Source organism: Octopus bimaculoides, chromosome 20 (assembly GCF_046866305.1).
Source record: "Octopus bimaculoides isolate indiv1 chromosome 20, ASM4686630v1, whole genome shotgun sequence".
Lineage (NCBI taxonomy): Eukaryota > Metazoa > Mollusca > Cephalopoda > Octopoda > Octopodidae > Octopus > Octopus bimaculoides.
The window spans coordinates 41,426,539-41,441,093 of record NC_142947.1 but is presented as its reverse complement, the minus strand read 5'-3'; the positions used below and the strand labels follow the sequence as shown (position 1 = coordinate 41,441,093).

General features: G+C 30.6%; 1 protein-coding gene across 2 annotated transcripts in view; it reads left to right on the top strand.

The window, feature by feature from the left end:
• Positions 1–13,531, top strand: part of LOC106877959 (vesicle-fusing ATPase) — a 63,962-nt gene extending 50,431 nt beyond the window's left edge. The window contains exons 22-23 of one of the 2 annotated variants that reach the window (XM_052975029.2): positions 922–1,010; positions 12,815–13,531. In XM_052975029.2, the coding sequence (XP_052830989.2) occupies positions 922–999 (78 nt within the window). In that variant the 3' untranslated portion in view covers positions 1,000–1,010; positions 12,815–13,531. Of the gene's footprint in view, positions 1–921; positions 2,334–12,814 lie in introns of those variants that run through there. The other variant, XM_052975028.2, reaches the window with a different exon arrangement.
• Positions 13,532–14,555: the final 1,024 nt, after the last annotated feature.

The following is a 14,555-nucleotide window of genomic DNA, read 5'->3' as shown; positions in this document are numbered from 1 at the left end:
TATAATCTAAGTGGTTCATAGACCATTTGAGGTCTATTTCTAGCAGACTGGTGTTGTAATCATTCAGCACCCTTATTATAATCTTAATATAAATTAACTATTGTGGTATTTTTGGTATGCTAGCCACTGATAAATCATTAAATAATGATTTTATCCTAATTATATATATATATATATATATATATATATATATACAAATTTAATTTGTGGTCCGTGGGAAGAGCCATTCTAACGATGCATCCTGCCCTAAATCTTCGAAACGCTTAGTTTTAGAATGGTGGCAGCTGATGAAGGAAATGTTTTCTATGTGGCCTGTGTGTTTTCTGTACTCTGTTTATCATTTTGTCCACGTTTTTTTGCAACGTCCTGTACCCAGATATGCATCTATATATACATGTAGATGTAGGTATGTACATACATGTACTTATATATGCATATACTCCTTTATTATTTGTATTATACTTTTTCATAGAAAACTATGTAATCGTTACCAATATAGCAGGAGATTTCACTGCAAAAAAGTCTAAATTAGACTCCTTAGGGATCGTTCTCCTTGTTTATATATCCAAAGTTTTAAATTTAAATTTAAGAGAGAGATTTGACGCTAATATCCATTATTATTGTAATTATTATTGTAATTTATTCCTATCAATGAGAGAGAGAGAGAGAGAGAGAGAGAGATAGAGAAAGTTTGATTAAAGTAAATAAAGAATATGGGATAAAAATTCATTACATGTATGGAACAAGGCAAATGACCATGATGAAGCCCTGTCATGAGCAAAGTCTCCATTGTCAAACTGACACAAACTCAAAATCTTTGCTGCTCAACCATTAAATTTTTGGCAGGGTTTCACCTTATATATATATATATATATATATACGTTATTTCTACATCTTTTTTCCTTTCTTTTTCTACTTCAGGTTGATGAAAAAGAACGAACTCAGCAGCTTCTACATCGCTTCGAAGATGAAGGATGCATGTTCTTAGACAGTATGTAAAAATAAAAGAGGTGCTTTACATAATTATTTTTGTCACTATTTGTTTTCTTAGCCCCGTTTCTTAATTTATGTTTAATTTTTAATGTACCGTATTATTATTAGTAATTTTTTTCGTTTTTTTTTTAAAGAAAATATTTTGAGCTCTATTTTATTTCATCTCAGTTTGTCTCATCGCCATCCACGTTTGTGAGTACATTTTGTGCTTGGGCTTACGGAAAGGAGTTATAAGGGCGAAGTGGTGGAATCAATAGAGCTTTTGAACAACATACCGTCTGGTATTTTGTTGTGTCACTCTACATTTTGAGTTCAAATCCTGCCAGGGCCAACTTTGCCTTTAATCTTTCTAGAGTAAATAAAATAAGTACCTAAGTACTAGATTTCATTTAATCAACTGTTTCTTCTATCCCAAAATGTTTGGCCTTATGCCTATATTGAAACTGTTATCCTTATTAGTGTAATTTATTATCGGTCGCTGTTATTATTGAAGTGGTGTGGTGGTAGTATTTAGTTATGTCCTTATAGATCTTGAGATCAAATCCCAGCTAGGTGAACTTTTCCTTTCATCCTTCTGGGGTTGATAAAATAAAGTACCAGTCAAGAACTGGGGGACAATATAACTGACAACTACCCCACCTTCCAGATCTCTGGCTTAGAGCCTATTTATTGTTATAGATGTTTTTGCTGTTATTATCTGTTACTATTATTAAGTTGGGGCAGTGGCAGTATTTGTTACGTTCCTATAGATTCAGAGATCAAATCACACCAAGGTCAACTTTGCCTTTCACCCTTCCAGTGGTGGATTGTCGATAAAAATAAGTACCAGTGAGGAACTGGGTTGATTTAAGCAGCTGTTCCCTTCCTTATAATTTATGACCTTGTGCCTACATAATAAATGATTTATTGTTACTGATTAATATCATTATTTTTGTTGTGAGTGTTGTGGTGTGTTGGTAAGTTACTCTGTAAATTATGTTTCACTTGTGCTGCTAATGATGCTGGATAAAAACAAAAAGTTTTGTACAGCAAAACAAGTCAAACCACTATGTTATCGTCAGTTTTTTTTTTGTTCCTTTCTGTTTTAAAATAAACAGAAAGGAGATTTATGACAAAAAGCAACTCCTAATTTTAACAAAGCTGCTCAAAATGTAGCACACGTTATGTATATTTACCACGATATTTATTCAAATTTAAAAAAAAAAAAAAATCTTGACTCTTCTCAGTAAAGTAAAAATGATAATAATAATAATAAATAAAACTAAAAAAAAAATACATTTAGAAAATGTTCTATATTGTGTGATTTTCTGTCTATAAAGCTATACTTGTCATGTATTGTCTGTAGAAGTTTGTTTACTTTTTACCTTTACTCTCCATCAGCATTTCACACATTTTCACATGTATGTGCATGTACAATAATATTACAAATATATATATATATGTGTGTGTGTATCTGTGTGTGTTAATTATTTAGTTGTTATTTTAAAGGAATTTTAAGAATAACAACAGACCATTTACTGATGGATGTGGCAGACCCAATACTAAAAGTAGCATAAAATTTATCATGAAATTAATTTTAATTATGACTTCCAACTGACAACTCTTTCAGCTTTGTTGAATTAGATATCAGGTGAAACTTGAAGTTACAATCAAAACTAAATTTATTATATATATATTTACACACGTATGTATACATACAAGCACAAGGATTGCACACATGTGTGTGCACGTACAAACATGCACAAATTTGTTTGGAAGAGTACTAAATTTGCATGCCAGCGTATGGTGTGTAACTTGGGGCTCTGAGATTTTGAGTTCAAAACCATAGATGCCAACTTATCATTTCGTTTTTGGAGAAGGTTATAAAATAAGTTACCAGCAATACCAATAATAAATGGGTGTAAAGTCTGAAGACAGCATTAGTACTTAATCAGTGCATTTTGGTTTGTAAACATTAATAAAAGATGACTTTTTGGGTTCACTTGTTACTAAGTTGTCAAATGTTATTTGTGTGTGTGTATTCATAAATATATATGTGTGTGTATGTGTACACACATATATATATATATATGTGTATATACATATATACATATACATGTATATATATATATACATATACATGTATATATATATATACACACATATATATATATATATATATATATATATATTTACACACACATATATATATATATATATATATATATATATATATATATATATATATATATATATATATATATATATATTTACACACACATATATATATATATATATATATATATATATATATATATATTTACACATATATATATATATATATATATATATATATATATATATTTACACATATATATATATATATATATATATATATATATATATACACACACACATATATATATATATATATATATATATATATATATATACAGGGTTATTCAAAAAGAATGAACTGATTTGATTACACAATGTTTTAATAAGGAAAAGCAATAGAAAATTCCATATCAAAAAAAAAGTTCATTATGGAACCAAAGAATAAATTTGCTTTCCTTGAGGTGATTCCAGAAGATATTGATATAGAAAGTGAAATGGAAAAAATTCGATAAAGCATTCAAACCAGACAGCCATAAAAGTACTCAGTGGATCATGATATGCTGATACGTGTCTGGGAGGAATTCTCTAGTGGTGGCCACATTGAACAATTGTAAGACTGGAAATAAAAGTTGATGGTGAGTAAATACTTGGGAATCAGCTGGAGTTTTCTATTGCTTTTCCTTATTAAAATATTGCATAATGAAATTGGTTCATTCTTTTTTAATAATCCTGTGTATATATATATTAATTGGGCTAACAGTTTTTGACAAAAGGATATATTTATTATTGAGATATCAATGTTTATGCACTAATATAAATGTAAACACACACACACACACACACACACACACACACACACACACACACACACACACGAGAATGTAAAGCCTTTGGCAGTAATATTCGTATGTTTGAGCAAAATTCAAGTTTTTTTTTGTTGATTATGGCATAACAGAACTTAATAGATTACCCTGAAATACAACTAATGAAACAGTAAAATTCTGCGTCTACTTCATTCTTTTACAAAACACATACAAAATGATAATAATAATAGTAAACATTCACATATAAAATAAAATACCTAAATATGTAAGACTAAAAAAATCCTGCTATGAATTAAAGTGAGACTAAAATCTTCCCCTTGGAGTGATATGAAACAGTTGCTGAGTGTATAAGGATATTTGTAAAACCTCAGTAAGCAAAATGAATGAACAAGTGAACAAAGAAAAAGTGCTGAGTTGAATTGTACTAAAGAAGAGTTTTGTTACCTATCTTACTATGCAAAATGAAAGAACAAGCAAGAAATTTGAAAATATATTTGAAGGACATCAGCAATAATAAATCTTCACAATATTCTTCTTCAAATATTGATTATTTAAACATTCCACAAATAAATTTACTTTTTTTTTTTTTTAAATCACCATAAAAGAATGTGTTATGATATGGTGGCTACCTCTACTGATTGGTGGTTAGCTATTAGAAGGAAAATTTTTAGATGATCTTGTTAATGGGAAATCAAACTGCCAGCTGAAAGAATGCGTTTCGGTTCATACAGCATGACACACCACTCATGCCAAGTATAGATCTCTCTGATTTAGTTCCCTTAGATTAGTGATGGTAAATTTATGACATATGGTAGGTTTTTAGATATACAAAAAAAAAAAAAAGGAAAATGAAAAGGAGCAAACAAAAAATTTCCTTGCACTATCATGTTATAAAAAAATTATCTCTAAGCATTTATCTAAATAAAACTAAAATACATTTATACTCGGGATACTCCAGTGAGAGGATTATTAAAGGCATAAAAGCTTTGACATCACTGGCTCGGATAAAAATAGATTCCATGTATAGGGATAACTTATTGTTGCTAGAAGTGAAATGACTATGTAATTAGTGATTGATTTATTAATTTAAAGGACTGAGTTCAAGTCCTCTAACTTTCAGCCTGTGATATGTAAAAGCAGTGTTTATGACTGTGTAACAGAAGTGTTCATGTCTATATAATAAAAGCATTCATGACTATATAATTCAAGTGTTCAAAGCTATATAATATCAGTGTGCATGGCTCTATAATACAAGTGTTTGTGACTATATAATAGAAGTGTTCATGGCTATAAAATAAAATTGCTCATAGCTATATTATAGAAGTATTGTTGGTTATATAATACAAGTGTTCATAATGTAGCTCTGTTATACCTAGTATGTTGAAACACATAAAATAAAGTACACATAAGATGGATGAATAAAATACATTAAGATTTATCATCATCATGATATTAAATCTCCACTCTATATCGGGCTTTTGTAAACCTTTTTTTGCAATGATTTATACCTAAATCTAAACCTTATCAAGCCTTTTTGTTCGTTTCCTAGATATAGGTTGTAGTGTACAAAACTCAGCAAGGAGAAGGTGAAAGTCTAGGTTTTAAATGAGGCATAATGGTAGAATGGTATTGAGAGAGAAAAGAGAGTAGTGAGTGAGGAGAAGGGACATTCAAGGCGTTCAATGTAACTGAAGTTTTTAGGTTGGTAACAGGCTTTTTTTTTTTTCAATGCAAAGACTATGAAATTTTTAATTTTGATTTCCCAATCATTGCGAGCAGAACAACATGATAATGATATGATGGATGGTAGTAGTAATTATACTTGTAATGATTGTTATAATTGTAGCATTCATTATATTAATAGTGATTATATTAAATATAGTTTTGATAATCACTGCAGTTGTTATTATAGTAATTATAATAATAATAATAATAATAATAATTGATAACAGTCCTTCCCCTCCAGAACATGGTCTTCTGGAATTCTTTCTCCCTACCCATATTTTTGTTGCAACCATTGGCTTGCAAGTGTTCAAGAACATTAACTACATCGATCTCACCAGTCTCAGAGGGCCCATAAAGTCACAGTCCTTTCCTCCAGACCAATCAAATAAACAGAATAAAACTAATAATAATATTTGTAATGATGATACTAACAATGATAATATAAAGGAATCAAATGAATATATAACAAAGATTCCAGAATTGATACACACACACACACACACACACACACACACACACACACACACACACACACACACACACACACACACACACACACAATCATACATAAGAATGTGATATACACAATTCCTAGATATTAAACACTGCATATATTACTAATATGATGCAATAAAAAAGAGAAATTTTACAACATTCCATGGAAAAGAATGATTGCAGGAGGGAAAAAAAAAAAAAACCAACTAAATATTTTTTCTTTTAATCATTTTGATGATAAATTGATAATTTTTTATACCAAAATTTTAAAATCTATTATTTTTTACTATTTTTATTTTTATTTAAATTTGAATTTACTCTCATTTTCTGTAATTAATGCCTAAAAAAATGTTTCATCGTTCACACCATGTCTAGTGTCTCATTGTTGTGGGTTTCTTTCATTTTTGTAAAATAAATATAAAATATATATATATATATATATATGTCAATTATGGTATTATATTTCTATTTTATTTTATTGTATTTTTGTCCACTAAATGTGTTTTCAAAGTAGAATTATTTCATTTGATAATATTCTGGATACAGAACGACTGTCATTAATTGAAAATTATTTACAGTTGAAAGCTGGAAATTTTTCTTAAGTTTTTGTAGAAAAAGTATATTGATCTCTTGATCTTTTGCATTCACTTGACCTCTGTCCATATAGAAATATTTAAAAGCTTATAAACTGCTACAGTTGTGTATGTATGTGTGTGTGTATATATATATATATATATATATATATATATATAATTCTTTATTAATGAGAGTAAAACAAAATAGACATCTCCCATGGTGGTACGTAATATATAATACATAAAACAAACGTTTTTTTTTATATATCTATTCATCTAATTTCCTTTGCCCATTGTCGACTGTGTCACCTATTTTGACTGAAGATCTTGTTGAATGTGACATGATAGAAACAACTGTAGTGCTTTGATTTTAAAATATATTGGTGATAAAACAAGAGCCCAAGGAGACTGGTGGTACCAGTAAAGATTATGCAGTGAAGTTCGTGGTAAGAAACTCTAGGCTGGGGGAAAAAGAGAGGCGTCTGATATTTTGAAGGGACATCTCCAAAACAGTTTCTTCTCTCTTGTGACAAAGGGACTTATCTCAACTCAATAACTTCACCATATATATATAAGTAAGTAAATAATATGCATGGACAGATACAAAAAGAAGTAGTAAGATCAGAACTAGGGGGTTGTTGAGCTTCACAGAAGAGAGAAGAAAGATTGACCGAGATGAATGGTGGTATGTTGTATAGTAGATTTATTCACTTATTGACAACATGAAAAAAGAAAGATTTAATATATAGATAAATTATATAGATGTTATTATTTCATGACAAAATCTAGAAATTATTTAATACTCTCTACTTCAATTGGTGTTTCCATTACTGATTACCAGCTGTTATGCTGGTAGACTTAACCAGTCACCCAGTTTAACCCCACCTTGGGTGCTTGTAGCTGACATTTAAGTCAAGGCTCTGGTCTGAGAATAATTTCCTCCCACCTGTCTCAGAGGCTCTGGAAAGGTTCATGGGCCTTGCTTGCCCCATCCTGACTCTTAGAAGAAAGAATTTCCATCTAGCCTTAGTTATTTCCATAAACTCTCTCTCTCTCTCACTCACTCACCCTCTCTCATACACACACACACACACACACACACAGAGGTTTTTGAGAAAAATGCTTGTAAAATTACTTGGCATTCTGACATTAATAATTACATTATTAATCTAAACTCTCCTGAATATAATCAGGGCTGGCTCCAAGTGAAGTATACTTTGTTACCCTTATAACAAGGAAGTAGGTGTTACTTGTGACATATCTGTCAGTCTGGAAAAAAAAAATTTTTTAAAGTACAGAGAAGTTTCAGCATTTTTTTTTTCTTTTTGTATATTTATCCTCATATTTTGATAATTCCAGATACATGACAGAGCCTTCCCAGCTTTTCTTATCTCACCACTATCACATTATATTGAGGCAGTCCTAGATTTGGAAAATTGTTTTAAATTATATTTGCTGTTGTTGGTACTAAAATACAAGTGTGACAAACTAAAAGAAAATTTTTCAACATAGTTTTATAAGATAAATGCTGTATATTTATAAGTTTATTATGCTTATAAATAGCACCAAAAAATGTGAAAATGCATAGTATTAATATAGCAGATTATTTATGTCACAACTCAGAAAATAATTGCTCTGACATCAATTTCTTCTACTGTCAATCAATTTATCTCTGTTACCTCTGTATACTACTCTAATCAACTTTCTACCAGTGGTACTAAAACAGAGAGTACGTTGCTATATGTTGTACTTGGCTCTCAGTCAGTGCTCAGTTTTTGATGTAAGAGAGTTACACATTCATAGAGCTGACCACATCTATTATTGCCATTCAAAATGCATAAATATATATATATATATTCCTGGTTCACAATTATTTTTTTATAGAATATTATTTCTAAATAAACCAACAGCATCATCACTAACTGCAACACCAATAACAATAGAACATGAATTGCTTTATAGTTAGAAGTTTCTTACTATTTTTACATATTGGTATTTTCATATTTTCTCAAATACAATTCTTGTATCTAATCCAATTCCATGCCATTCATTTTTTAAAACAAATTATGGTTGTGCTGAAGCTAAAGAACTAGAAACTATTATAGTAGAAGGAGCTATGATTCCTTGTTTAAATAGTTGTGATATAAACAAAAACAGGGATTTTAACCCTTATTTTCGCTCACTACTCAGCACCTTCCATGTTGGATAATTAGCTTGCTTGCTGGTCTATTTCTCCCGCCTTTTTTTAAAATTCTTTTTTATTTCCCCCTTTATTCTTCAAATGTTAAATCATTTTAGTCCTTTGCTCATGTTTTAATTAGAGATAAATTTTCTGTTTCCATCAAAATTTAATGAGATTATTATTATGGTTCTTTTATAATATTATTGTTAAAATTGATTCTAAAATCAATATTGTTGATATTATAAAAGACATTTGACAAAATTTTCTGTTACTCGGAAAAAAAAAAAAAAGGATTTTTTTCCTATGCATATTCCTGAGAAAAGAAGGACTCTAGATTTTGAATGAGAATATTTTGCTCCAGTATGGCCACAGTCGAATGACTGAAATAAGTAAAAGATAAAAGTTTAATTTTTTTCCTTGCTGTTATCAAACCTTTAGTGAATCATAAATTCAAGTGAGAAGTTAGCATCTCGTGTTATTTAGCACACGGAATCAACATCCAACACTTCTACTTCCATAATGATTATGATTATTGAATCTGTTTTGAGTTAAACAGACATTAAAAACTCATATTTTCCAAAGAAATATATGTCTCTGGTAGGCAAACAATCTGGTGGATTCATTCTAAGACGGGACTGGAGGTTGTTTTGTACCTTTTAATATCTGGTACAAAGATGTATCATCATCATATTGTATATCTGTTTCTGAAAATGACTACAATAATAGTATAGTGTGTATGCCAAAGAATATAATAGGATGTGTTTTCTTTTGTCTTCTTTTATAACCAGTAAATATTACTTTTACAAAGAGATAATATTACTATTGCTGTGAAAATATAACCAGGTAAGAATTAAGTTAGTTAATTAGGGACTGAGGTTTAAGAGTGTGCTAGGAGATCTGATCTCCTAGCACACTCTTAAACCTCAGTCCCTAATTATGGACCAACAATATCTATGGACCAACAATTATGGACCAACAATATCTATGGACCAACAATATAAATCAATATGGCGTGCTTTAGCATTCATTGTTAAGTTATACTGTGGTTGAGATATGTTGAGTGTGTAGAGACATATATTTAAATAAGTTAGAAAGACTTCTCTCTTCTGTACCCATTATTCCTGGTGTTTATTCTACTGCTTTCTAATCTAAATCTCCATGCCCCATAATTCTCATAGTAAAATCTTCAAGATTTCATTACTGATTTATGAAATCAGTAATGAAATATGTTTTGTTAATAAATGAATAAAATAAAATGAAATAAAATAAAAATAAAAGTAAACCACTAGTAGATCATATTGCTTTATCTTTGTATTGCAGTTTCTGACTGTAGCTGAAAGAAAGTGGCTTGTAGGCTTTGACTGTTAGGCATGTTTATTTTTAATGGGTCATTTTGTTGTTTTTTTTACTATATTGTTGATTAGTAATAATCTGAAATTCTAATCAAATTGATATTCAGGGTTGAATGTTATCAAGAAGTTTAGCATTTGTAGTAAGGGCCGTTTATTTATCGTTAAGTATTTTAATGTATTAATATAAAAATGATGAACTTATAACACTAAACCAAGACATACTGTATGATTCAATGGAAGCAGAGGTCCTGCTACCAAAAGTAACATATCAACAAGGCCTGCTATTAACAATTTGAACAACTCACCCTGTCTACAGGGGCAGAATCTGGCCAGTTTATATGATACAGAAGGCTTAAAGAGAATAGAAAAGTCAAAACAAAGTTATCTTATTCTGTGGATAAAAAAGAATTGTTTATACAGATATTTTCAAATATTTTGCTTAGATTTTAAAATTGAAATACTCAATGGTTTCATTGTTGTTATTATTATTACTATTATTTTTTTTCATTTATAAGAAAGAGATATAAAAGAAATTTGAAAAAAAAAAAATTTTTTTTAATATATATTGAATTCTGAAGAATAAAAAGCAAATTACAAACAATTGTGTAAATGAATTTTGTTTCATTTATTTGTTTCTAATTATAATATAACTACTATTTTTTTGAAAGTATCATTTTTTTCTTTCTTGTTCTAAACATCCTGTTATGCAAATTTAACTTTAATTCCACAAAGTAGCAACGAAAGTTTTTTTTTATTTTCTTTCAAATACATCACATTAACTTTCAACTTTGGGTTCAAAATAACTCTCAGAATATCACACAATTTCCTCACCCCTCCTAGGTTATGTATTCCCCTGGACTGAAGACATCATGGTAGCGTTTCCCTCCTTGAATGTATGGTATAGTTCTTTGATCAGGAGACACTACACTAGTGTCTATTTTTGGGCTCATGTTTCCTGATACTGAATACATCTCCTAGTCATCATCATTGAATATACAGTTCAGTGGTCTGTAGACCTAACAAATCTTTTAAAATGTTATTATTATTATTATTATTCTGCCGAGGTCAACTTTGCCTTTCATCCTTTTGGAGTCAATTAAATAAGTACCAGTTACGCACTGGGGTCGATGTAATTGACTTAATCCCTTACACCAAATTTGAGGCCTTGTGCTTCCAGTAGAAAGGATTATTATTATTATTATTGTTACAATTAATTTAACTGTTACCTTTGATATAATTTTAGTTCAGTTTTCAAACTCAATCATTGTTACAAGAGCAGTGAGTTGACAATATAGAAGAGAATTAGACTAAATGCCTTATTGTATTTAGTTCTATCTCTATATTCTGAGTTCAAATCCTGCCAAGTCTGGCTTGTCTTTCATCCCTTTGGGGTTTCTTTTACAAAATTTTGCTTGTGTCTATACAAGAGATTACTTATTATTACAAAAGTGCATTTTTTTTTTTTTTTTTTGACATTTACATTTATTTAAAAACCTTTTGTTCTTGTTTGGAAACTAAATAATTTCATATATGGAATCTAATTATATATTTTATAATTTATTGCATATAATGAAGAAGAAAGGATAAAAGCACAAATATATTGGTTGTCAAGCTAGACAACTTATGAAAAAATTGTATTTTGGGGATAAGTACATATTGTGTACAAAACTCAATCATTGCAATAACAAGTACAATATACATAAGTGAATACACACACACACACACAAAACAAGCCTATACACATGTGCACACAAACACATACGTATCTAATAAAATATAGCTGCTAGATGAGAATCAGATATTCTCCATATAGAATACACTTAGTAATGCTAAAGAGATTTAAACTTGAGTGGGTATGTCTAATAAAATATGAACAATTATGTACAAAGCTGAAGCACAACAGAACTAATACGACAGAGACATTGAAGGACTATGATTTTATAGAAATATAACTACATCATCTTCATAGTATAGCAAAAATCTAATTGACTTAATAAATCCCCAATCAATAATTTCAGACCAATACCCACTAAACTTCAACAGTAGCATCTAAAGAACAGAAAAATCACTTTCAAGTTAAAAAAAAAAGCAAATATTTACAACTTTTATTTTGTCCTGAACAAAAAAAAAAAAAGAAAAAAAAATTCTATTCCCAAAACTGAAAACGAATTGTGATGTTCAATAATTGTTGATCTTTTTTTCTTCCCAATTTGTAAATTTTGTTGCCATAGATTTGACACTTTTACCATCACATCATTTGTAAAGATTTCAAATTTCTTTATCAAAAATTCAAATAAATGTATTATAAAAGCTTCAAGGGATTTTGTTTCTTTTATTATTTTTTTAATGTATTTATTTAGTTATTCTTTTACTATTTTATTAGTTTCTGTCATTGAACTGTAGTCATGCCAGAATACTGCCTTGTTGGGTTTGTTAAATGACTCAATACCAGTACTTATACTGTTGTTGTTGTATCTGTAGCAAAGAAGTACTGGGTTCAGAGTGTTAATATAATCAACCGTAGGGTGTTTGGGCTAAATTTCATGATTTTTTTATGTCTCCTTTTTGCAGGTACAGTTTGATGTATTGGTGAATAGACAGCAGCATTGGAAAGCATAAAGACTGAAGTCAAGAAAAAGTTAGCTGACTCGGAGGAGTAAAAGCCATCAGGATATTGGAAAAGAGTTACCTGTATCACGATGATTTGCACTGGGTATCAAAATGCCAGCATCACAACTGTTGTTCCATGCTTTGTGAACACTGTAACGGCTGTAAGACTTGACATGGACATCATGAAAACTAAATTCTCCCAAACTGCCTTAATCATTAAGTGTGTTTCCAGTGATGATGATACCATGCCACCTCACATCTTTAAACTAGGCCTTGGGTTCAATTCAGACAGCTATGTGAAGCTGCTGAAAACTGTGGTCAAACTCTGGCTGGAGAGGGTTGCTGCTTGAAGGTCACATATGTGACAGCAGAATTCAGCTCTTTGCCATGCCTCTGATTGTCAGAGAATTTCTACAACTCCACCACTGCCAATTTCTGGCCACCTAATTCCCCTGAATGTAATCCCATGGACTACAATATGTGGGATGTGGTTAAGAAATACACCAACTATTCTGCCTGCAATACCAAGGTCAAGCTGATGGCTAAAATGAAGGTGTATTCAAAGATCTTCCCAGAGACACAATGAGGAATGCATGTATAAGCCTCCAGAGCCATCTTGAGGCCATGGTAGAAGCTGAGAGTTGTTACTTTGAATAAACTGTTATCTCCCAGCCATAATCTAGTTGATAGATCTTTGTGATTGATCTTTTTGACTTTTTAAAATACTTTTATTTTCGAATGAGATATGTTTTCTTTACCTTTTATGCAAACTGTCAAATTTAGCCTGAACACCCTGTATATCCTTGAAGGTAGCGACCCAGCATGAGCACAGTATAATGGCTGAAACAGTAAAAGAATAACTTGGTTTTTTAGCATTTAATATTCTAGGTCAGTGTTTCTCTGATTGTCAGAGAATTTCTACAACTTCACCACCCCCAATTTCCGGTCACCTAATTCCCTTGAATGTAATCCCATGGATTACTATATGTGGGATGTGGTTAAGAAAGACATCAACTGCTCTGCCTGCAATACCAGGGTCGAACTGGTGACTAAAATGAAGAATGTCTGACATCTGTGGAATAATTCTGAAATAATGTGAGATAATCTTTTAATAAAGATATATTTTAAAATACAAGTGGTATTCTTCATTTTCAACAGGCATGGCTGTGTGGCTAAGAAGTACACTTTACAACCATGTGTTTCTAGGTTTAGTCTCTCTGCATGGTGCCTTGAGCAAGTCTCTTCTATTATAGCCTTAGACTGGTAGTGCCACTGACTGGCTCTCATGCTGGCGGCACGCAATAAGCACTATTCATGCGTGAGTTGTCAGTGCCACCTGACTGGCTCCCGTAGATTTGGTAAATAGAAACTACTGTGTAGAATCTTATTATACACACACAAACACACGGGTTTGGTGAGGCAAATGAGAAAAATAGGACTTAAAACACAAGTATATATATGAGTGTGTATATTTTATTAACATTTAGCAGAAGCATCAGAGTAACTATGTATATGTGTGTGTGTATGTGTGTCTCTGTGTTTGTCCTTCTCCACTGCTTGACAACTGATGATGGTTTGCTTATGCCCCTGTAGCCTAGCTGTTTGACATAAGATACCGCTAAAATAAGTAGCACACTCAAAAATATGTACCCAGGCTCATTCGTTTGAGTAAAACCTTCAAGGCAGTATCCCAGTTATGGCT